A 23,039-nucleotide genomic window follows, 5' to 3' on the forward strand; every position below is an offset into this window, starting at 1 on the left:
TCATGATAGATTAAAATGAGAACTAATTTATGTCACGTCATGGATATACAGAAAGCCAGAGCGGTTATTAACACAAAAGTGTTATTGCACAATGGTGATATACTTTGTGGATTTAAGAATGTAATAAAATTCTTTTTACAATTAAAAAGACACGGGTGCGGTGATTGATCATTGGTCAGTGAATTCAATAGAAATGATAATACGTTCCAGCCTCTCCAATATAACAAAGAAAAGTGTAACATTGTACCACTACTTCATAAAAACGTCTAGTTGAAATGAAACTGAATTGAACAGTATGTAAAGCGTTTGTGCATCGTGGTTGATTGCAAATAATTCTGGTATGTGTGTGACTTGGCCACCAGGGGGCAGTATAATAGTCATGCAGATTTACATAAAAGTTCCACAACTCCTAACTTCAGATGGGAGTGGCATTAAAAAAAAAAACTCACAGCAAAAAAAAAAATAGAATAAAATACAACAGCCGGAAGATCACTTGTTTCTTGAAAAACTCCAAAGTCAGACACTTGTACCACAAAGCACAACCGTACAAAATGTATGCATCAAATTTTCATAATCCTAAATGGAAATTAAGCTATTTTAATAGAGCAGTTTGCTTGTAAATTGTTACATTATACATCTTAAGAATGGGGGGCGGGGGGACACCACTGCAAAATGATCACTTTATCAGATTTTGCCATTCGTATGTATATGTTTGAGTGAAAATTAATTTCATTCTACATAACCCCCAAAGTCCAAATATTACCATGTAGAGCATTTATTTTCAGACTGCCCTTTGAACACTCTTACAAAAGTAGCGCCTTCCTGACATCTTCTGGTCAACAGTAATATTGTTACTAAATCCGTTTATGGTTAGAATTTCCTAAGCATTATTTTCAGATGTTTTTCTGTCATGTTAGCATTTCAATTCATTGATTAGGATCTCCATTATCTTTGGCAAATGCCATCGCTATTCTTGCTGGAGTCCACACACACACACAACAGATGGTCAGACAATTATACGTAATCCACATACATTGACTTAATCCCAGTATTTAACATTGATTTTTTTTTTTAAATACTAAAACAAAAGTATGTTGATCTATCTAATCATCTCCGTTGGTTTTAGGCAACATCAGCAAACAGCCTAAATTGACATAAAATGCTCCTTTAGTAGTATCTTGAATCGCAATTTCTTCTTGAATGATGTGCCGGCAGAGCATACCATGATACAATTGATCTATACATTACAGTACTTTTAGATGTGGATGTTCTCACCTAAATAAATCTACCTTCTGATGCATACCATGTGTTATACGCATGTTCATCCAAACTAAAAGACAACTTGTTCATACTGTATAATAGGCCGATCCTAGGCAATTTAGTCCTTGACATTTTCCATATAAACCTAAGCAATATAGCAGAAAATCTATTCTCTACCTTCAACCACCCCAAGTAATCAAGCATTTCTTCATATATGAATATGAACAATAGTCTAAATCCGATACCAGTAGACTTTGAACCACACTTACGTACGAAATTTGAGTATCTCTTTATAATCAATGTCAATGTGTTTAGCCCATAACTATACATATATATATAAAAAATATATATATTTATATAATGTATATTTATATATATTTGCCTATATGACAACTGATAATGTTTTGTATTATGACCTGGTACAATGTTTTGTGCCTTTATGTTATATAAAAACATCTGGTCTGGTGAGCCGACCTGCACTTCCCCTCGCAACCACACAGGGGGCAGTAGACGCCAATGCAAGAGTTCCCCCCCACCCAACACCGAAGCTCGCCCAGAATCATTTCATTCCTCTGCAGATTTGTTTGTGTGAATACGTGGAAACTCGCCCCAACTCACCACCGCACCAAATTACACTTCGGGGACATCCTAGTGTGTGTATGTCCGGTGACAGTGGGACGACTCCCCCGCGGACGTGGACGTGGTCAGTCGGCGTGTCCTGACCCAGTTGACGGACGTCTGAGCAGTCCTATGATACCTCGGAAACATTTCCACTCGTTTTGCCCCCAACGCCGCGCGGCCAACTTTCGGACACTTTCACGCCACTAACTCGCAGTGAAGTTGAAGACACCTCCAACATGTCCGTGGCAGGCTTGAAGAAGCAGTTTTATAAAGCGAGCCAGGTTTGTACAACTTTTGCTCTTAAGCCAAGTAGCACCAGCACCAACCCCAACCCCGCTTCGGGTTCGGCTAGCTAACCAACTCTCGCAGTTAGCCTTGCTTAGCATTAACGCTAACGCGATTTGCTTTCTTCTCATGCTAATGAACTCCAAACTTCGGTTTTCTTCGTTGTGTGGTGACACTAGGAAGCGAATGTTGCATTTTGTGATGCGTTTCGTCTTTTTTTGTGTGTGTTTTTTTGTGTCTCCTCCTCCCCACCCCCAAGCTAATTAAAGTGGAGGTGAATCTTCCAGGCGTTTAGTTCCCTTTGAATTTACATTTACCAAAGGTCACAAAGTGTCGTTCTTTCAGTCTCTCGGTGAGTCATGGTTATGTGAAGTAAACAACTTTTGTGTTTATTTGGAAATGTGTCAGCTCTCTGCCTCAGACCTGCTGACCTCCTTTTCCACTCCAGCTGTGTTCTTAGTCCTTTTTTTTCTTCTTTCTTATTTTTAATCAAGGAGGTCAATCGTGGACCCCCACTGATGTCTTTTTTTTGCCACACAATTGATGAGTTTGAATGCAGTTTGTTTATTTTAAACGTTGCTCTTTTACGACGACTCCTCAACCTGGGCGAGGATTCCGTAAAAGAATGTCTTTTTCTTCACCACCCCTGCTGATCTAAGCAGGAAAGACATTTGGTTTCGGCCTCGGGCTTCCTGTCAGGAACATGCAGAAATCCCTGACGGTTAGAAAGTGTTGCAATGTCAGACGAGCTTGAAGTGGACGTGGGCAGTAAAAACTAACAAAAGTAAACAATCGATTAACTCAAAACGCTCGATTACAAAAAAAATGAAGGAACAAAATCTCTGCCTTAAAGTTGCACAGGGATCGGTTAGCCAGTTTAGTTTAGAGCCAGTAGCTAACCTGAGCTAATAACAACTAAAAACAGGTTGTCATTTGCAATGTCGAGTAAAACAAAGCAAAAGTAAATTAATTCGCCAGGCCCCACTTTTTTAAAGCCACACACACTCAAAGTTAGCGATACTACTGTGTATAATGTGAGTATTGTGACCCCAGGTGGACATGGTGGTCATTGTATTATATATTAGTATTAGGGGTGTTAGGAAAAATCGATTGGGCAATATATCGCGATATTAGAGCGCGCAATTCTCGAATCGATTCAATATGCGGCCGAATCAAATTTTTTTCAACAAAACGTCTTACTTAGGGTCAGGATTTGCACATTAAGCATGGAAGAATGTAATATTAATGGAACATTAAGGCTTAATATTTTATTTCAGTGCTGTTCAAACATGAAACAGACTGCAACCTGAATTTTCAGATCAATAAATACATTTTCATACAAATCTTTCAGTGTACATGTACAAGTTTACTGATTAGTATTTTCTAAATTTGAGTTAAAAAAAAAAAATCGCAATAATCAATTTGTAGATTCGTATCGGGATTAATCGAATCGTGAACCTATGAACCGTGATACGAATTGAATCGCCAGGTACTGGGAAATTCACACCCCTAATTAGTATTGTTTATAATGCAAAAGCAACTTGCACAATTTATCGATGGGATAATCGACAGTGCTATGATAGTTGTGAGGTTAAAAATGTGGATTCGATCTGGTAAATGACAATTAAAGGCCCAGGTACCAACTCAACTTTCCCCCTTATTTATTTTGACTGCCCCTCCTTTGTTTTCCCGCTTCTCCATAACAGTTGACACAGCTCGGATTTTCCTCACTGGAGGCATACAGGAAGTGGGACTGGATATCAGTGGCCAGCAGTGCGCACATCCTTGTTTATCTCTCTTTTTTTGGGGGGGGGGGCTGCTTTTACATCATCATCATCATCATCAACTCCGAATGCATTGAACCGAAAAGGGCAGACAAACAAAATCACACTCCCTTTGGCCGTTTGACAGCGAGAGAATGGCTGGAGGGTAAAAGTTTGATGGCGCTGAGCTCTTCTATAATTAAAGTGAAACCTTCTAAAGCAGTCATTTGGAACCACAACGATGTGAAATCGTCAGGTGATCCAATTTCACTTTTTACTGCAAAAAAAAAAGTACAATTTACTGCATGGCGGAAGAAGGGCTGGGTGATTTTGGGGGGAAAATAATCATCTCGGTTCTTTTGATTCATATCCTGATTAATAAACATGATTAGCCATTTATTGATTTTGTATGTAATTCTTTTTGTTTTGGGTTTAGTTTTATGCTGTTAAATTTTAGCAATATGCTTTGTGTGTTTTCAAACATTATAGAAACGCGAATATGATCAAATGTGTACTCATTAAGGTGCTTAACTGTTCATGTATTTAGATTTTTTTTTTCCCAGTACAGTACTAGAGGTGTGCCAGATCCAACCCGGAACATATTAGTTAAGGAACAGGAAGTGAAACGGCGCTCTAACCACACACCTGCTATCCCGTAAACAAATATACCGCTAATGTAGGACAGTCAGTTAGTTTACAAAGTGTGTGTTTTTGGGGGTTCTCGTTCGGGATCTCCAAATGGTGGTCAGGCAAAGTGCAGGGTGAGCATGAAGGCCGCATCGAACTCGAGAGTAAAATATTTGACCAAAATACTTTTAATGTGTACTCATCAGCAACTTGTTGATTTAAAAATAAAATCAACTTGGAAGGGATGTTAAAAATGAACAAAGGCTTTAATTACTGAACAGTTTTTTTTATTTTATTTTATTTTTTTTATGGTAAACTCCTAGTGGTCACCCCTTGATGATGACACAGCAATGTGACTCATATGTGACGGGACGTTGGGAGTGGACTGCACTTTACACAGTATGATGTCATTGTTTATTATTATCACTCAACCGTATTGTACTGAGCAATTGTTTTCACAATTGGATTTTTATTATCCTGTCAAAAATTTGATTTGATGTCTAGACGCAGCATTTCAATTTTGCTCTTAATTGATTAGTAGTAGGACAACAGTCAGGTACAATTTTAGTTTAAACTTTAGAACTTTAATTTATTGATACTTTTAGTGTGGACAAGGTAAGGTTTCAAAAACGAAACATACTGCAGTTCTTAAATATAGTAAATAAAAGCTATGTATGTGTAAATGAGAGCACTGGCAACTGGGCTCGTCCTAAAAATGCAGAAAGTGTTCATTAAAATAGCTGGTAGTTGAAATGAAATACGGCTGTAAATCCTTTGTTATAAAGCCTCCCACAGCATGTCGTATTTCCTTCTCTTTGTCTAAGTTGGGCAGGATTGTTGACAGACTCGCGTCGATTCTTGGCTGCGGCGCGTGATGAGCAACTCGAGGTGGAAACGGCTCAAAGTTGCTGCTTTTCCTGACAACATTTCATTTTGTCCGGTTTGTGCTTCTCTCCGACGGTCGCCCCGTAACCGGAAGGTCGGCTGTTCGATCCCCCGCTCTGCCCAAGTCATGCGTGGTCGTGTCCTTGGGCAAGGCACTTGGCACGCATTGCCTCCAGTGCTACTCACACCCCGGTGTATGGAAGGTGCGAATGTTTGGTGGTGGTGGGAGGGGCCGTAGGCGCACACTGGCAGCCGCGCTTCCTTCCATCAGCCCGCCCCCAGGCAAGTAGCTTACTGCCGCCACAGTGTGAATGTGTGAGTGCGTGAATAATGCATCCATTCCATTGTAAAGCGTCTTTGAGTGTCTAGAAAAGCGTTATATAAGTCTGATGCGTTATTATTATTATTATTATTCATATTTTTGTTCTTCCATTTATTGTTCCTTCTTACTTGCAATCAAAATCAATTAAATGAGTTCTTCTTTGAAGCCATTGTGGGCATGAAACTTGATCTCTGGCGTTTTAAGTGACATTCTTCAATAGAGGCCGAGTAAATATGGACACTTTTTTTTTCTTCATCATATGTTCATATATTCTTCAATCGTATGTAGCTGGATCTTATCAAGCTTAACGTGTCCACTCTGTCATAGTTAAAAAAAAAAAAAAGTCAACTAAGGCTGGAATCGATTATCCTATTAATTATTTCATCGATTACTCTGGGAGCAGTAACATTGAAATAACATTTACGTAAAACGCTAAATAATAAATATGGCAGGCAATAGTACAAATATTAAACTCGCTCTTTGTTGACCTGATCGCTATACTCGGATTGGCAGCTTTGCGATTTGGTGTTCTTAACATTTTATCCACATTCACAAGAGGCCTTATTATGATCGTGCGCCACTTGGGAGCAGCCCAAAATTGTCACTCGAACCATGTAATATAAATCCAGCCTGAGAGGTTTAAATAAATAAGTGTATCGCCCTCCTCACAAAGCCATTTAAGGCTGGTTAGCTCCCTTCAGTAGATAAGTCAACTCGAACCTGAAGGCCCGTCGACACCAATCTTGATTCCTTTGATGTTAAATCGGCAAAAGGGTGCAAATCAGTAGTACGGTATCTTGTGACGTGACTGCTTCAAGGTTGCTTTTGCAACCTTAACCTTTCTCCAAATATGTCTGACGCACTCTGTCATTCCAGTCGTGACAAAAGGAGTTCAAGTCTTATCGATATTTCAAACAATTTTTGGTTCAGTCGCCTCCTGTTGCTAGATTTGTCAGGTGTGATAATGACTCACTTTTTTGTCGTAAATGCTGAAGCACAAGACAAATTGCTGTCTTAAGTATTAGCAGCATGACGTAAGGGTCGAAAGCCCGTGTATTTATGATGCTAACAAACTAGGTCACACGGTTATTCTGCAACCCAGGGCTGTAAATCATCACTGTTATCGAAGTTGGTGTTTTCTGCCAACGGACCCTGGAGGAATTTCAAACAGAACGGAACACATGCACAAACTCATAGTTGTTTTATTTGATATCTACCCGGTTGACAGCTCGTCCTTTTGAAGCGATATAAAGCTTGCTCGGAATTAGAAAATTCATAGCCTGGGTTGTTGCTGCTAAATAAAGGCTTGGCTCCGCAGAGCTTGGAGTGGATCACGCTTTAGTTGACGTTTGCGCTGACGTTCTTTTGGTTCACAATTATAATCTGCCTTTCAAATTTCTTCTATTGGTTTCGCAATTTTATCCGCTGCTTTTTTTTTTAATGGCACGCCATAGAAGTGTCATCCCTGAAAGGACTCTAAAACGGAAACGTGACTATGTTGGGTTAGGTTAGCTATTAACGTTGGATAAAGGAGGAAATCAGTGACGTATACTGTTGGCAACAAACAGGGCTCCTGACTGCCCCTAAATGGTGGAATTTTACCCCTAAAATTTGAGACAGTGCAAGTACGTCTTTCGACTAGCACGTTTGACTAGAAAATTAGCTGATTTAAAAAATAAAATGAAAAAATTCTGGCTCCCACGTCACTCACCAGACCAGGCCAGACCCTTTCAAGCCACACTCACTCATTCTCTGTAGTAATGGAAGTAGCATATTTTCCGCACTATAAGACGCACCTAGAAGCCTTTCATTTTCTCAAAAATGGACAGTGCGCCTTATAATCCGATGCGCCTTATATGTGGATCTCATATTGGTTAAGTAAGCTCCAACTAGTGGATGCTTAACGCAACCCCAGCCATTACAGTAGCTTCTATTCTGTGCGCCTTATAATGCGGTGGGTGTGCCTTTAATTATGGAAAAAAAGTTTTTGAACAGGCCGTCCATTGAAGGTGCACTTTATAATCCGATGCGCCTTATAGTACGAAAAATACGGTATTTTGGGAGTTTAGCATTGTGGCCCAAAAGTAGATTTTAATCACTGTCGGGGGAGTCTGAACTACTAAATTAGGCCAAACCAACGATTCCTTGCTTCTGCTTTGAATTTTACAATACAAGTTGACAGGGCGTTTCTTTGTGAGTATATCAGACGCCAAAACAAAACAGTTAAAGCAAATGGTTGCACTCGGCTGGAGAGCAAGCGTGTGGATGTGTCGATTAGAACCTTATGGGCCTCATTAAATGACCTCAGTCTTTATACTCCCCCCCCCCCGCCCCCGTGTGGCTCTTTGTCTTCCTCTCTGCCGATAGATGGTGAGTGAGAAAGTTGGCGGCGCTGAAGGAACCAAACTTGATGATGACTTCAGAGATCTGGAGCGGGTAAGAATGCTAGTTAATTGTAAAAAGAACGTTCCACGATCATTTATGTTCATTCCCATAGATTCCTGGTACATTTTTTGCAACCCTAACCACAGTTTGTAAAAAATAATCCTGGTAATATTCACACACAATATGATCTTGGCGTTCTTGCTGTGTCCCTGTAGAAAGTGGACGTGACGAGCAAAGCCGTTGCGGAGGTGATCTCCAAAACGTCGGAATATCTGCAGCCCAACCCTGGTGAGAACGGCATATTTGCAGTAGTACCATTTTGGAAGAGCCTCATCATCTTGCTTCTGCTCCCGCAGCATCGAGGGCCAAACTGTCCATGTTGAACACCATGTCTAAAATCCGTGGGCAGGTGAAGAACCCGGGCTACCCCCAGGCCGAGGGCCTTCTGGGAGAATGCATGACCAAGTATGGACGAGAACTCGGAGAGGAGACTAACTTTGGTAAGATGGACTTCTGGACGCGTTTCCTGGGTTTGCCGCTGGCTCGGGTTTAAAGGTTGTAGGTTCGAGCAATGCCATACTTTTAACGAGGGTTCCATGTTCAACCTTTGAAAATGGGTACGTGTAACTCCATGGTCATCACGTTCACACAAACATAAAGAACTTTTGGCGAGACGTCTTAGGACCGTTTACAAGTGCTTGTGACTGTTTTGCAAACACTTGCCACTGTTAGCAAGACAATGGATTCGCAAGGACAATTCTGAACAAAACTTCCTTGCGACAAAAACGTTTCGCAACCTTTTCAAACCCTGACGAAACCCCAAATTTGCTACGTTCGCAAGTATTCGCCGCTCGGTTATATATGAGCTTTATATGTTAGCATTAAGCTAACAGACTTTTGTTAGACACAATTGTATGATTTGGGTGGACATTTTGAATGTTAAAAAAAATATACAAAATAAATAAATGTGCTTTTCTTTTTTTTTCTTTTTTCAGGAGAGCTCAGTATTGTTCATTCGATTTGACATCATCATTGCTCTCCTTTTTTTTTTTAAAAAAAAACCAAACAAATCAATTAAAAAAATTTAATAAATGTTTTTTTTTTTTTTTTAATATATATATACATATATACATATACACACATATATATATATATGTATACATATTTTATTTTTTTTTGTATGTGGGTGAGAATGTGTATGTGCGTGTGTGTGTGCGTGCGAGCGTGTGTGTATTCATCAGTTCACCTAAAGCCCATTAAAAAAAATCCCATACTAATAATATAATATAATAATAAATTGCCAAATGCAGAAACATCAATGTAAGTTATCACGATGTAGTGGCTCTCGCTAACGGACAGAATTAAGTAACCGGAATTAGGTTAAAAAATTCTTTATACGTAGACCAAATAAAATAAAAATAAATGTGCTTTTCTATAGCATCGATTTCTACAGGTAGATTTGGAACATATGACCCACGATAGCCAGAAGCGAACGCAACTCAGCAAAATAGTGTGTCTAAATGTTGGTGTCATCTGCAGGTGGCGCGCTGGTGGAAGTCGGTGAAGCCATGAAGAGAATGGCAGAAGTCAAAGACTCGCTGGACATTGACGTCAAGCAGAACTTCATCGACCCGCTGCAAGGCCTCTGCGACAAGGACCTGCGAGAAATTCAGGTTTTTATACCACGTCGCACGTCTTATATTCCCAAGGATGCGCTGCGGACACCGAATGCCGTCTGCCGCACGCAGCACCACCTCAAAAAGCTGGAAGGTCGCCGCCTGGACTACGACTACAAAAAAAAGCGTCAGGGCAAGATTCCGGATGAGGACATCCGACAGGCGCTGGAGAAATTCCACGAATCGAAGGACGTCGCCGAGACCAGCATGTACAACCTGCTGGAGACCGACGTGAGGACTCGCTTGCATGGCTTGCTTTGCTTTTGGCCACTTTTGAGGCCGCATCGTGTGTTTGCGAGCAGATTGAGCAGGTGAGCCAGCTCTCGTCTCTGGTGGAGTCGCAGCTGCAGTACCACCGGCAGGCGGTTCAGGTCCTGGAAGAGCTCTCGGACAAGCTTGGAGAAAGGTGCGCTAACGTCAAATTGTCACGACACCAACGTAACATCCAGGAATTCCACCTGGAACTATAAAACCCACAGTTCCTAGTTTGAATGCATCGTTCCAAATGAGACAAAAAAAAAAAACAGTCACGTGATTGACTCGCACGCATTTTTGAACAGGATGACCGAGGCCCAGTCCCGACCGAGACGCGAATACACGCCCAAGCCCAAACCTTTGTTTGATTTTGGTGAAGACAACCACTCCAACGGGGGCTACCACACCTCGATGGCGCCGCTGCCTTCTCGCAATTCAGGTGAGACGCTCACAAAGAGTTGAATTGGTTTGTCGGAAGAGGATACGCACAAAATGTCCGACAATTGATTTCGAACGTCTGTTCCTGTGAAACTGAACCGATAAACATTCCAGCCGTTTCCAACGTGATTGCGCAAGACCTGGATGAGCAAACCAGCATAAATGTCACACACATCTTGAGTGTTTACGTGCGTGTGTGTGTGTGTGTGAGCGCGCGTCTATTGGCTGGCCATTGTCCGACTGACCTTGTTCCTTTTCCCCGTGGCGTCACCAGAGCCGTCAATTCACTGGGCCAGATTGTCTTTTCGGAAGCAAACATTGTGGGAGTGGGCGGAGCATGAGTTTCTCTTGTGGTCTCGTGTGTTTGTTTTGAGTTGCGTCTTTTAATTTTTTGGCTGAAGCTTGTGAAAAGTAGGGAGCAGAACACAAAGTCGATTGTTGGGGGGATTTCGACATGCGCGCTTCATGCTTTCATTGCTAACGTTACACGTGGTGAAACAAATCCACATCCTGTGTTTTGAGCGGAAGCACGTTTTTTTTTTTTTCCAAAAAAGGAACTCACATGGCCACAATTGAAATCATGTTGGTGTTGAAACATTTTATTGCTTTACGTGTTATCCTGTTAATCATTTTTGATTTCCAACCAAAGTGCACAATTTGCTACTACCTGCATGATGTGTGACATTTGTTAATTAATTGCTTCTGTATTTGCATTTTACAAGTGTTGACCATAACTAGGGCTGCTCGATTATGAAGAAAATATGAATCATCATTATTTTGGTAATAATTGAAATCACGATGAGGGCGATCATTTATTTTTTGGTACAAAACAAGAAAGTGTTTAACTTAAAACTTCTTCCGTCCGTCTTCTTCCGCTTATCCGGGGTCGGGTCGCGGGGGCAGCAGCTTTAGCAGGGAAGCCCAGACTTCCCTCTCCCCAGCCACTTCAGCCAGCTCATCCGACGGGACCCCAAGGCGTTCCCAGGACAGCCGAGAGACATAGTCTCTCCAGCGTGTCCTGGGTCGTCCCCGGGGCCTCCTGCCGGTAGGACATGCCCGGAACACCTCCCCAGGGAGGCGTCCAGGAGGCATCCGAACCAGATGCCTGAGCCACCTCAACTGGTTCCTCTCAACGTGGAGGAGCTTAACTTAAAACTTCTTAAGACAAATAAAAAAAAATTGGAACACTATAATTATGCAAGTTCCTTTTGGATCAAACAAAATTAATTACGTTATTTAAAAATTTAAAAAAAGGTGTAAATGTAATAAATTTAAACAACTCAAAATTACTTATATATTTTTGGGGGACGATTATGACGGATTTTGTAATTGTGGAGTGTAATATTGGAAATTGCAATAAAATTTCAATTCAATTAATTGCACAGCCCGAACCATAACAACTATTTACTGTCATAGTTATGACGTTACTGCTGCTTTAATGTCGGTTAGGAGGAGACCATCAACTACACATTCCAACTTTCTGTACAAACTCCGCTAAAGTTGTAATAATACATTTGTGGGATAAGAGTTATGCGGCAAAATCCAGCCTTTTCTATCCATCTCAGGGGGCGGCCATTTTGCCACTCGCTGTCGACTGAAGATGACATCACAGTCGCTTAGTGCTCAGGCAGCGACCAATCACAGCTCACCTGTTTTCTCAAGCAGAGCTGTGATTGGTTGTTGCCTGAGACCTGAGCAACTGTGATTGGTCGCTTGGTCACTCGACAGCAAGTGGCAAAATGGCCGCCTTCTGATATTGATAAAAAAAACTGCTGGATTTTGCTGCTTAACTCATATTCCACTAACGCAATATTAACCAAAATACCGTATTTTACACTAGTGGGGCTGCAAAGAACATATTTTCGGGGGCGATTATATTCGTGTCGATGTAAAATACCTTTTGAGACGTAACACGTTGTTACAGGCAGAAAGAGCGATCAGTTCTTTGCGCGTCTCAAGCTCGACGTCGACGCCACACAAAGAGTGAATTGTTTGGAGACAATCGTGTAGTTTGTTTGTGCATGGAGCTCCTGTGTGTGCTCCGCTGGTCCCAGATCAGATCAGCGACACGGGTGGTATAAAACAACAAGAGACAGAGGTGGGAAAAGTACTCGCACTCTGTAATTAGGAAGAATAAAAAAACTGGTTGAAGTTGGAATATTGATTCAGTAGTAAAATTAGGTTCTACAAAAGATGGCGCCAAAGCAACACTTTTATATTCGACGATGCTTTAGCTTTTTATTTGGTGACTCACCACCACCGACAAAAGACGACGACCCCCTTCTGGTGACACGTTTTGGCGAAAGCTCTGAAAAGTCCTGCATTTTCCCGCAGTCCCGGAGCAGCCGAGCTGCAAGGCGCTCTACGACTTTGAGCCGGAGAACGAGGGCGAGCTGGGCTTCCGCGAGGGCGACATCATCACGCTGACCAATCAGATCGACGAGAACTGGTACGAGGGCATGCTCAACAGCCAGTCGGGGTTTTTCCCCCTCAACTACGTGGAGGTGCTGGTTCCGTTGCCCCACTAAGGCGGGAGGGCGGGTTGGGAGCGAGGCCTCGGACAGACTCCGGCGTGGTCCGCACTTTGAGCCGGTTCCACTTGGAGGACGGACTCTTGCAACCTCCCAGATTTCTTCTTGTTGTTGTTGTTGTTTTAGACGGAGACAAAGTAAGCACCAGAAGCTCAGGTTGACGCAATACTCGCCCAGTTTCACATTTGAGCGCCTCAGTGATGACACCTGCTGGCCATTCTGACAATTGCCTTTTTATCCGACTGAGGTTTTGAACCACGCCAGTGCAGCTTAGCGCTTTCTAGTACCAAACAACACTTATGGAAGGCAGTTTGAGCATTCATTCCATATTTTAACACACTTCAGAGCACTAGTAGAACAAACTAGTATGCTTTTTTTCATCACTAGTAAAGACAACTTGGGGGGTGGGGGGGGGGGCTGAGACGTGGATCGTCTCACAACTCTGAGGTTGTTGGTTCGATGCATATAGTAGAGCAACTCTTACCACCTCAGATCTACTAGTATGCAAGTCAACCTTACTAGTAACTCACCACTTCAAGGGCAGGCTGCAGGATTAAGATGCATGTAAGTCAGATGGCGTTGCTGAGAGGAGACAAGAGACGTTGGCCGCTTATCTCTCTGTGCGCGCGTGTGGTCTGTGAGACGATTTCCACAAATTTGGGCGGGAACCGCAAAGGTGCCCAAAAGCCACCGAACTTGACAACTTCTGGATTTAGCGACGTCATACTCTTAAGAGAGCGACCGGTATGGTTTTGTCAGGGCCGATACTGATGTTGATTATTAGTAGTTAAGGAGGCCGATATTTGAAGCAGATAAAAAAAAAAAAAGGGGTGGGGGTTGGGGTGTTTATAATTTTTTTTTTAAAAATATAAATGCCAATCTTAACTTTGTTGTAATATCTTAAAGCATGTTTATTGAACAATTTTCAGACTTTAAAATGTAGCTGTTTTTTTTTAATCTTAGACATTAGACTTAATTTTAAATAAAAATAAATGTTCAGGGAGCTACCAAGGTTATCAGTATGTCTTAAAAAGTTCAACGGAAACTTAAGCAAGTAAATAAAATAGCTCTCTATAGTTTTCTGCAGCAAATGTCCCCCCCCCCCCACACACACACACACACAATTTAAAAATACCTGAAATCTTAAACTTTCACATTTCTTTGTTTTAATGTCTAACAAAAACAAACAGTTCAGAAGGTTCCCAGGGACGGCAGCCTCTCTTATAAAGGGAACTGCACATTTTCATAAATAATTCCCTGAGATTAAAATGGCTTTAGAGTCACCTTTTATCGGCCGTCAGACTTTTAAAAAAAGGCCGATACTGATATTCTTCTTTTGTAATGGAATCTTTTCTCATATCCATCTTATGGTCCGCGTACTCGTGCATGTTGCGCATGAACACCAGGAAGAGACATTGAAGTGGCGGTAAACGGCAGGTGAAGCAAAAACAGGGAGACGGAGGTGGACAACGTAACCAGCTTTGATTATTGGCTGGGACTGAGCCAAGTTGGCGTTTCTGGCGAGTGGATTCACTTGGCTTGTGGACGGACGGCTGTTTAACTCTTTGACTGCCAGACGTTTTCAGAAAAGGGATGCCGTGGGTGCCAGCCAATTTAAGCATTTCTGACTGATCTTTCAAGGTCCACAGAAAATTATGTGTTTGGACTATGGAAACACACATACTACCAAATGAAAGATTGGACTCTCATCTTTCATCAGAAAAAAAAAGTTTGTTTCTACCTTATTCCGTTTTTCAGTAATCAACAATAGAAAATGGTTAGTTTCACCTCTGTTTTGAAAAAAAACGTCTTTTAACGTCTTTGGCACTCCTCCATAGGATTTTACTAAACATTATTTAACGTTTTTGGCAGTCAAAGAGTTAACTGCCAGTCAAGATAGCGTTTGGAAAAAAAGCAGGCTAAAGGGCGCACTACAAAATGCACCTTACGGTGGCTGCCAAGCGTGTGAATGAAATGCTCAAAAGGTTTTCCATATCCACCGGTTCGTCGTCTTCATCGGCTTGTCCTTTTTAATGGTTTCGTCGACAGCGTTTTTCAAAATAAAAAAGTGTCCGTTTTGTTTTCAATGTGCGTCCCGACCCGTTCTCGAGCTTGAACACGCAGTGCCTGAAAAGGACGACGCTGCCGGCAGCGCGTCCGTCTTTCTGTCCCTAATGTGAAACTCCTGCTTCCCGCTGCAGTTTTTTTTTTTTTTTTTTTTTTTTTTTTTAAAGTAGCAAAAGGCTCCCCTTATTTCCGCGCTCTGGAAGCCGGCGGATTTTTGTCTCGTTTGTGCATTTCAACTCTTCGCGTGCTCCTCATACAAGTGGAAACACCAAAGTGGAACGAGCCAATGGCCACCCCATAACGTTTGTAACTGCCCATAGATGCCACAAAATACTTTTTTTTTTTATTCCCATTAGACAAGACTACGACTGAAGTTCCTCTCATTTCAACATTGGTGCCTGGCCACAAGATGGCGCCAAGGCACCTATTTTGTATTCGACAGGGCTTTGGCGGTGTTTTTCCCAGTGGGTCAAACCGATTGTTTCACTTTGCAGCTTCCACTGCACAAGAATCCTTTTTTTTGTATAGTTGAGGATTCCAACAACGGTCAAAGGGAAAACATCAAGGGAATGTTTTGGTTAGAGAATGTTTTGACCTTTTTTTTTTTTTTTTTGACAGTGTTTGTGCTTTTACCAGCCCCAAAACCAGACCAGCACTGTGTTTTGGACCTTGTCTCATATGTTTACATGTGGTATCCTAGCACTGTGTATGGACTGTATAAGGAAAAAGAAGAAGGATAAAAAAAAAAAGAAAAGGCTTTTGGGTGCCTTTTGGAACAGGAAGGCGGGAAACCAAAAACGAATGGAATAGCTACTTAATGAATGGTCCACAATTTCTTTTCTCTTTTCATGTTGAACCCGTGGCACTTCTGCGCGTGTGCAGCACATTTACAACACTAGAGGCTGTTTCCTCATATATGGCTAACATTTGTGCAAATATTTTAGATCTATGTTTTGAAAAGTCCCATTCGTTTCCTGATTGTAAAGCGCTATGTTTTATTTAGTTGGTCTTAAATATTCTACGGAATGGTATTAAACGCATTCAGGCTCGCTATAGTATTATTTTTATATGCAAAACCCATTTACAAAAATGCATGTAGTCCTTTATATGAATTATTGTTGTACCCTTTAAGATGTTAGACGTAAGCCGCCTTTTTACCTTGAGAACTGAATTTTAACCACGATTCTTTTATCCTTTATTGCTATTATATTTGTATGTGCATCTTTCCTGACCCTCCCCCACTTTGTTCTTACAATAAACAAAAGGAAGGAAAAAAAAAACCACATCTGGATGTGAGTTGATGTTCGGAGACTGTATTGGACAAAAATACAAAAAGTTGTGTTTTAAATATTTCCAGTGTGTTTTGGTTTGTAGAACAGCAACAGCAGGCTTACATAAGGCATTGCTCGGTTCTCATGCAGGTGCAGAAATAAATACAAAGTTAAGGGGCAAGAAACAAGCACAGTTCAAAAGGCTAATACGGCGGTTCTCAAACAAAATCGTCTTTAAAAAAAAATAATAAAAAAAACACCAATATGAATAGATGTTTTTTAAACTCCCTTTTTAACACTTTGAGAACTGCCGTCAGATACAGTAAAAATCACCTCAGTGTAACCTCGACAAGTACGCGCATTCACAAAATACAAAACAAACGACTAACAAAATGTCTGCTACCCTCCATCAAGTGTCATTTTGTTTCCACGACGGAGGAAGGCAAGCTGAAACGTGGAACGGATTAGTTAGCGCACGTCACGGAACGCCACTCAGCTGGCTGTAGACGTGCTCCAGGATCTGCGAGTAAGCTTGGTCCTTGGGGGCGTGGCAGCTCAGCGAGCCCTTGGTAGGAGGAGCAAGGAAGTGGAAATTATTAAGGGGCGTGGCTTTAATTGATTGCCAAAATCGATGTTGTAAATGTGTTGACATTGCTGATATCTTCTCATTGGTCAAGCCCTACTAGAAATAACAAAATCAGAGAAAATGATCCTTTTGCTTCATTACACCCCCCCCCCCCCCCAAAAAAAAAAGTGTCACTCTCACCTTGATTTTGTCCATCATGGTGGTGTCGGGACACCAGTACTGGTTGAAGTGGACGAGGTCGGGGGCAGCCTTGTAGAAGTCCACCAGCAGCACCTGCAGACCACGTTGCGCTCAGGACTCGTTTTCAGCGCGCATCACACTTAGTTGTCCTTTTTTTTTTTGTCTATTTCTTTTGACGCTACGCGTGCGCAATTTCTACCATTTCGTTGAGGACGTCACTGGTGAGGAAGTTGTCTTGAACGTACGTGACCTCCACGGCCACTGGGATGCCGTAGTCGTTGGGCCTTTGCTGCAACAAGACGCACGGGCCACATAAATGAGGTTTAAAAAAAAAAAAAGAAATGAAATAAGATCAATTATTGGACCAAATATTACAAAACTTTCTGACCATGTGTTTCCCAGCCTTTAACAGCTGCATGCTCACCTCAGGTGGCGGTACGACCCAGAACGGCGTAATGGTGGAGGCCACGCCTTGATTGCCGTGATAGTATGGTCCTGAAAATCAGTTGAAATCCATTTTATTATTATTTTTTTAGTTATAATTGGGGCCCAACAGATATGGATTTTTGGAAGGCCAATGTTGAGTGATTCCGATCAAATTTACTGATGATTGATTAGCTAATTAATAAAAAGTATAAATGGCCTTTTATGCTTTTTTTAAATTGGCAAAAACCATACATTTTTTCCCCCCTTTTTTTTTTTTTTAAGATAATCTATGGCTAATTAACTCATTCACTGCCATTGACGGCTATAGACGTCAAAAATTAATTTGAACAATTTCTATTAATTTTACATTTTTTTCCACTTTTGTTAAGAGTGTGAAAACCTAGATTTTTTTTAATTGTACATTTAGAACAGATATCAAATTTGAATTCATGTAACTAGGGCTAGGGTTTGAAATTAGGGTTTTAAACTAGGGCTAGGGTTTGAAATTAGGGTTTTAAACTAGGGCTGGGGTTTGAAATTAGGGTTTTAAACTAGGGCTAGGGTTTCAAATTAGGGTAGCCAATGTAAAAATGTAATCGTCTGACGCCCCTAATTTTAATATTATTTTCTTTTTTAATTAGGGGCATCAGGCAATTCCAATTTTTTATTGTAATTAATCACACAACTTCACTAGTTAACTCAAAATTAATCACAAATGTTCTATCTGTTCTAAATGTACAATACATTTTTCTAGGTTTTCATACTCTTGTTAACAAATGTGGAGAAACTAATAGAAATAGTTCAAATGAATTTTTGACGTCTATAGCCGTCAATGGCACCGAATGAGCTAAATTGGTCGGGCCTAAGTCGTAATATCCAAGAATCCCAAGATGTACGCACCGCAGATGACGCCCAGGCACGGCTGGAATCCGTTGTTGGAGCCCTGCAGCCTCAGCTGGTGGTCCATCTGGGAGTCGATGTCCTGCAGCGACGGCAAGGCCGGACCCCGAGGGTGACTGTGGTACCAGCCCACCAACGACAAGCCGCGCATGAACAAGTTCTGGCAGATCTGGATGCATCACGGTTAAAATAATAATAATAATAATAATAATGTGACTCTTTTTTTTTTTTTTTTTTTAAGTGACGATTGTGTGTATTACCTCCTCCTCGACAGCAGAGGCAGCATCTCTGTCCGCCAGCCTCGTTCGACAAGGAAACGCCCGTAAGACGGTCAACACTGGAACAACGCAAACCGCAACCGATCACATTTGAACTTTGATGGGTGATTATTTATTTATTTATTTATTTTTAATCTTGGTCCAACCCACATTGTGTGTTGGTGTCCCACCGTCCTCCCAGGTAGCCCACCACCTCACTGGTAGTCAGGTGGCAATGGAAGTCCTAGTGAGGAGATCCATATGGAGCCTTTGATTGAGGGTGTGTGTTCCTAAAATGTTGCGTTTTTGTGTTACCATGAGCAGCAGCACGTTACTGGACACGGCCACATTGAAAGGCTGAAATCTGTTGATGGCCGAAAAGGCCGACAGCTCCACCAGCGTGTGGGGGTCCCTGAGGATGCAAGGTGACCTCGTTAAGACGTTGACCAAGGGCGACTTTTCCGAAGCGGCTACCTGGAAACGTCCCTGGTGCCGAGCGTGCAATATCTGACTGGGATTCTCTCTCGGTCCGTCCTCCTCGAAGCCAGGGCGTCTGGAACGACGACACGTTTGCGAGAAGAAAAAGAAAGCCGGGTCACATGTTCATGCGAGCACATATTTAAGCATTTTTCCGTTCCCTTGCATAAAAAATGTCAACTAACAGATCGTCAAGTTACAGACCTCCCTCCCTCCCTCCCGTCCGTCCGTCCGTCCTTGAAATAGGAAACAGATTGCAGAGGAGGGATTTCAAAAGAAAAAAATACCGTGCAATCCTCCAGGTTTGTTGTTTCTGTTCTTCTCCTCGGCTTGCAAGGCTGATTTTCCTTCCTCTTCATCCTCGTCGTCATCCTCCTCGCTCACCAGGCTCTGATGTCAGCAACGCAAATATGACATCAGAATATATACGGCCTAGAAATGTCGTCATTTCAGCCTACAAGAACCTCACTTTAAACTTGAGAAAGCATCTGCCTGGTGGTGAGACTAGTAGGATACTGATAGATATTATAACATTTTTAATTCTTCATTTCATATATTAACCATTGTTACACATTATTAACATTTTAATTCTTTATATTAACCTTGTCGAAATGTTTTGTGTCCTGTGCAGAGCAGATGGTGTTGATTTCGGTATAATCTGACCTTAAGCTGGGACATACTATTTAGTCTAAAAAAAGTTCCTTCTCAGCGCTTTGTGCGAAAACACATTTGGTCCTTGAGAACAGAATCTGTTTCGAACACGCACTCCTGACTCTGTTTTCGCCATCTGCTCATGGAAAAGTACCCAGAGATATGTTTTGTCTACAAATGAAAGAGAGGAGGTCTTTTAACTATAAGAAGCCATTGTACACGCGGAAGAGACACATTCCACGCTCTGAATCCCACCTGTTTAAGTGATGAATTAGAGGTTGTTAAATGTCCAGAGATCTCTGTTAGATTAAAAAATCATTTTTGTAAAGGTGTTTTTTCTTACATTAAATCTGTCTTCAAATTTTGGAACACGCAAAGAGGACAAATACTTTTAATCCTCTTTCAATACTTATGTAATCGAGTAAATACTTGAGGGACTACTTTTTATTACTCTTCAAAAAGTGTGGACGTCCTCACCATGTCTGCGCTGGGCTGGTACTTGTGCAGCCAGGTGGTCTTGTACTGGGCCAGCTTCTGGCCGCGGTAGCGCACCGAAGCCCAGCCGCAGCCGGATTTCTTGGCCGGGTTGACCAGACGCTTGCAGTGGGTGGCCCAGGCGCTGGGCGAGTTGAAGATCTGACCCGTCTCCACCCAGCGGATTTTGCCGTCATTCAGCAGGTCCCCGGTGAAGTTCTTACCCTGAGGGACGGAAGGGCAGATTTTGTCAGCAGTCACATCAATACATTAAGTGGGAAAAACAAATCTTTTTTCTGACCAGGTAGTGGATGGCCAGCACGCCGTCGCCGGGTTCCACCAGGCCGTCCTTGAGGAGCACCCGCAGCGTGATGCCCCGCCGCGTGAGCAGCGAGCCTCGGCCCGAGCTGGAGCGAAGGTCGGCCTCCTCGCCGCCGCTCAGCTCCTCCTCGTCATCCTCGCCGCCGTCCTCTACCACCTGAGGCGAGCCGGGCGCCTCTGAGGAGGAGAAGTATTGTTGGCATGTCAACTGGCCTCATCATTGGGATTATATCCGACCTACATTTACAATTCTCAATTCTAATATTTGTTCCATGGAATCACATTCATTTATTCCAGTCTGTTCCCTTCATTTTGTTTCTTGGCGGTATTGTTTTTGTTCAATTAGATTTGAGCCTCCATGTGTTGCCATGTCAATCTAATCTGCCTTCCCAAATAGGTAGTTTCTTTAACCAATCAGATTTTCTTCGATTGGTTGGTCAGAGCAAAACTGTTACAGCCAAATTGAACTCGCAAAGCACAAAAAGCAGCAGTTTGGCAAAAACTCTTTTTCAAAAACTCAGTTCTTCCAAAAAATTGCCTTCAAGCCCTTAATTTCTAATTCCTAGATGACGTTTACGGTGAAAGTAAACAAAACACATTGTAGATTTGCAACAACCACTCGTTTTTAATTTCCTCTACACAATGCAAATAAAAAGGTTATAGACGGGCGACAAATAGCATCGGTGACGGCGCTATAAATGCTTCAAACAATGAATGTTTAAACATAAACAGTGTAAACACTATAACAATACTCACTGGCAAACATTTGAGAAAGAAGAAACTTTAAAATTACTGAGCCTTTTTGTTGTGAATTTCTTCTTTGTTTGAGTCTGTATGACTATTATACTGCCACCTGGTGGCCAAGATGCGCACACACCAGAGGACCGGAACGGATTAATGGCATTTCCGTTCATTTGATTTGGGAAAGATGATTTGAGATTAGCGGCAGCACGGTGGCCGCTTAGCACGTCCGCTAAGGACGTGAGATCGAGTCCGGGTTCAACCTTCCTGGGAGGAGTTTTCTCCGGGTACTCCGGTTTCCTCCCACGTTCCAAAGACATGCATGTCAGGTGAATAGAACACTCCGGAATTGTCCATAGGTGCGATTGTGAGTGTGGATGGTTGTTGGTCTCTGTGTGCCCTGCGATTGACTGGCGACCAGTTGAGGGTGAACCCCGCCTAACTGCCCGAAGCCAGCTGGGATAGGCTCCAGCGACCCTTGTGAGGACGAGTGGTTATGAAAATGGATGGGTTTGAGATTAGCGATGAAAGAATTATCATATTTTATGCTTGCATATTTTTTTATTGTTTACATTTGTAAAAAAACAAACAAATAAAAAAAAGTTCTAGCAGTCATTTTAGTTTTCTTCCAGTCAGGGTCCAAAAGATTTTCCTCCCAAAACGCCAAGAGTACCCACCAAAACAATCTACTTTAATGTCTGTCTTTAAACCTCCTATTATGGGTGTTGTTGCATATTAAAGTCATAGCAGCCCACTCTCTGTTTTGTGGGTGTTTTTAAAGGGGGCCAAATGAGCCCCAAATGGAGCGTCTCCGTTAATTGTCGCTAAAGTACCGCTGGCTAGCCAGCCTTTGTTTCCGCGCCCCGTCAGGACATGGCTCCCTCTCGGCAAGAAAAACGGCCTGCTCCCCTCTTCCCTTCTTCGTCCCCCCACCCTCGAGATGACAATTAAAGCCCACTTTCATTCATCCTCCTCACCCATGATGGCTCCGAGGGCGCCGGGAACGAGTCGCTCCAGCTCGGGAAGCGGACGTTTGAGCTTGTGGTCCGGACGGAGGCTTTCTGTGTCTCTCGCTCCCGATGGGAGATGTTGTGCTTTCTTCCCGTGCTCGCCGCGGCTCGCTCGGGCTGTTGTTGAAAAGCAGAAAATGAAGGCTGCGCCGTGGTCGTTTCCTTGTTGTGTTGCTTTAATGTCGGCTCCCCTCCCCTTTCTTCTTCCTCCTTGTCACTCTCTCCCTGGGCGCCAGCTGCCATGCCGACGACCACCCACCTCCCCCCACGGACACTTCACTCAGATGATTCACATTTAAAGACCCCTCGAGCGGAGGACATTAATCGTGCTAATTAATTGATATATGCATCAATAATGTATAGAGCGTGGTGTCGTACATTAAAAAAAAAACGACTTGGAAGTGAAATTTAAAAAGCATGGTGACTATTATAGGATGTTTTAAGCAAAAGATGCCATAAAGTGACACAGGGAAAGTTTAGAAATTTTCACAGTTTAAAGATTGTTTCACTTTCTATCCATGGGACGACGTTCCGTGTGTCTTCCTCGAAGAAAAGCACTTTTCGTGGACTTTGCCAGCAGAGGGCAGCAAATTTCCAGTGTGGTCGGTGTGTTTTTAGCGACACATGCTG

General features: G+C 42.3%; 2 protein-coding genes across 3 annotated transcripts; one reads left to right on the plus strand and one right to left on the minus strand.

Annotated features, from left to right (window-relative positions):
- Positions 1–1,796: 1,796 nt before the first annotated feature.
- sh3gl1b (SH3-domain GRB2-like 1b) lies at positions 1,797–13,900 on the plus strand. Its single transcript, XM_077583808.1, has 9 exons — positions 1,797–2,162; positions 8,131–8,199; positions 8,364–8,436; positions 8,505–8,648; positions 9,688–9,821; positions 9,897–10,055; positions 10,127–10,230; positions 10,385–10,518; positions 12,852–13,900. The coding sequence occupies exons 1-9, from the start codon at positions 2,118–2,120 to the stop codon at positions 13,043–13,045; spliced, it is 1,056 nt and encodes a 351-aa protein (XP_077439934.1). The 5' UTR covers positions 1,797–2,117; the 3' UTR covers positions 13,046–13,900.
- A 2,506-nt stretch (positions 13,901–16,406) lies between these two features.
- Positions 16,407–22,943, minus strand: mpnd (MPN domain containing). Of its 2 annotated transcripts, none has more exons than XM_077583806.1 (13): positions 22,377–22,943; positions 20,639–20,835; positions 20,341–20,562; positions 19,500–19,602; positions 19,210–19,288; positions 19,051–19,147; positions 18,907–18,979; positions 18,739–18,815; positions 18,479–18,647; positions 17,577–17,647; positions 17,352–17,441; positions 17,153–17,245; positions 16,407–16,951 (listed from the first exon to the last, which is right to left on the minus strand). In XM_077583806.1, exons 1-13 carry the CDS (start codon positions 22,378–22,380, stop codon positions 16,865–16,867), a joined length of 1,362 nt encoding a protein of 453 aa, XP_077439932.1. In that variant the 5' UTR covers positions 22,381–22,943; the 3' UTR covers positions 16,407–16,864. The 2 variants fall into 2 exon arrangements, with proteins under 2 accessions (XP_077439932.1, XP_077439933.1); XM_077583807.1 differs by having other exon boundaries at positions 16,931–17,068.
- Positions 22,944–23,039: the final 96 nt, after the last annotated feature.

The sequence above is a fragment of the Vanacampus margaritifer genome, chromosome 13 (assembly GCF_051991255.1).
Source record: "Vanacampus margaritifer isolate UIUO_Vmar chromosome 13, RoL_Vmar_1.0, whole genome shotgun sequence".
Classification (NCBI taxonomy): domain Eukaryota; kingdom Metazoa; phylum Chordata; class Actinopteri; order Syngnathiformes; family Syngnathidae; genus Vanacampus; species Vanacampus margaritifer.

Excerpts from the sequence above, each read along its gene's own strand:
- sh3gl1b (XM_077583808.1), top strand. The coding sequence starts at position 2,118 with ATGTCCGTGGCAGGCTTGAAGAAGCAGTTTTATAAAGCGAGCCAG. Across the intron at positions 8,200-8,363 it reads ACTTCAGAGATCTGGAGCGG|AAAGTGGACGTGACGAGCAA; the intron begins GTAAGAATGCTA and ends GTGTCCCTGTAG. Across the intron at positions 8,437-8,504 it reads ATATCTGCAGCCCAACCCTG|CATCGAGGGCCAAACTGTCC; the intron begins GTGAGAACGGCA and ends CTGCTCCCGCAG.
- mpnd (XM_077583806.1), bottom strand. Across the intron at positions 19,603-20,340 it reads ACCAGCCCAGCGCAGACATG|AGCCTGGTGAGCGAGGAGGA; the intron begins GTGAGGACGTCC and ends TGCTGACATCAG. Across the intron at positions 17,246-17,351 it reads GTGACGTCCTCAACGAAATG|GTGCTGCTGGTGGACTTCTA; the intron begins GTAGAAATTGCG and ends CGTGGTCTGCAG.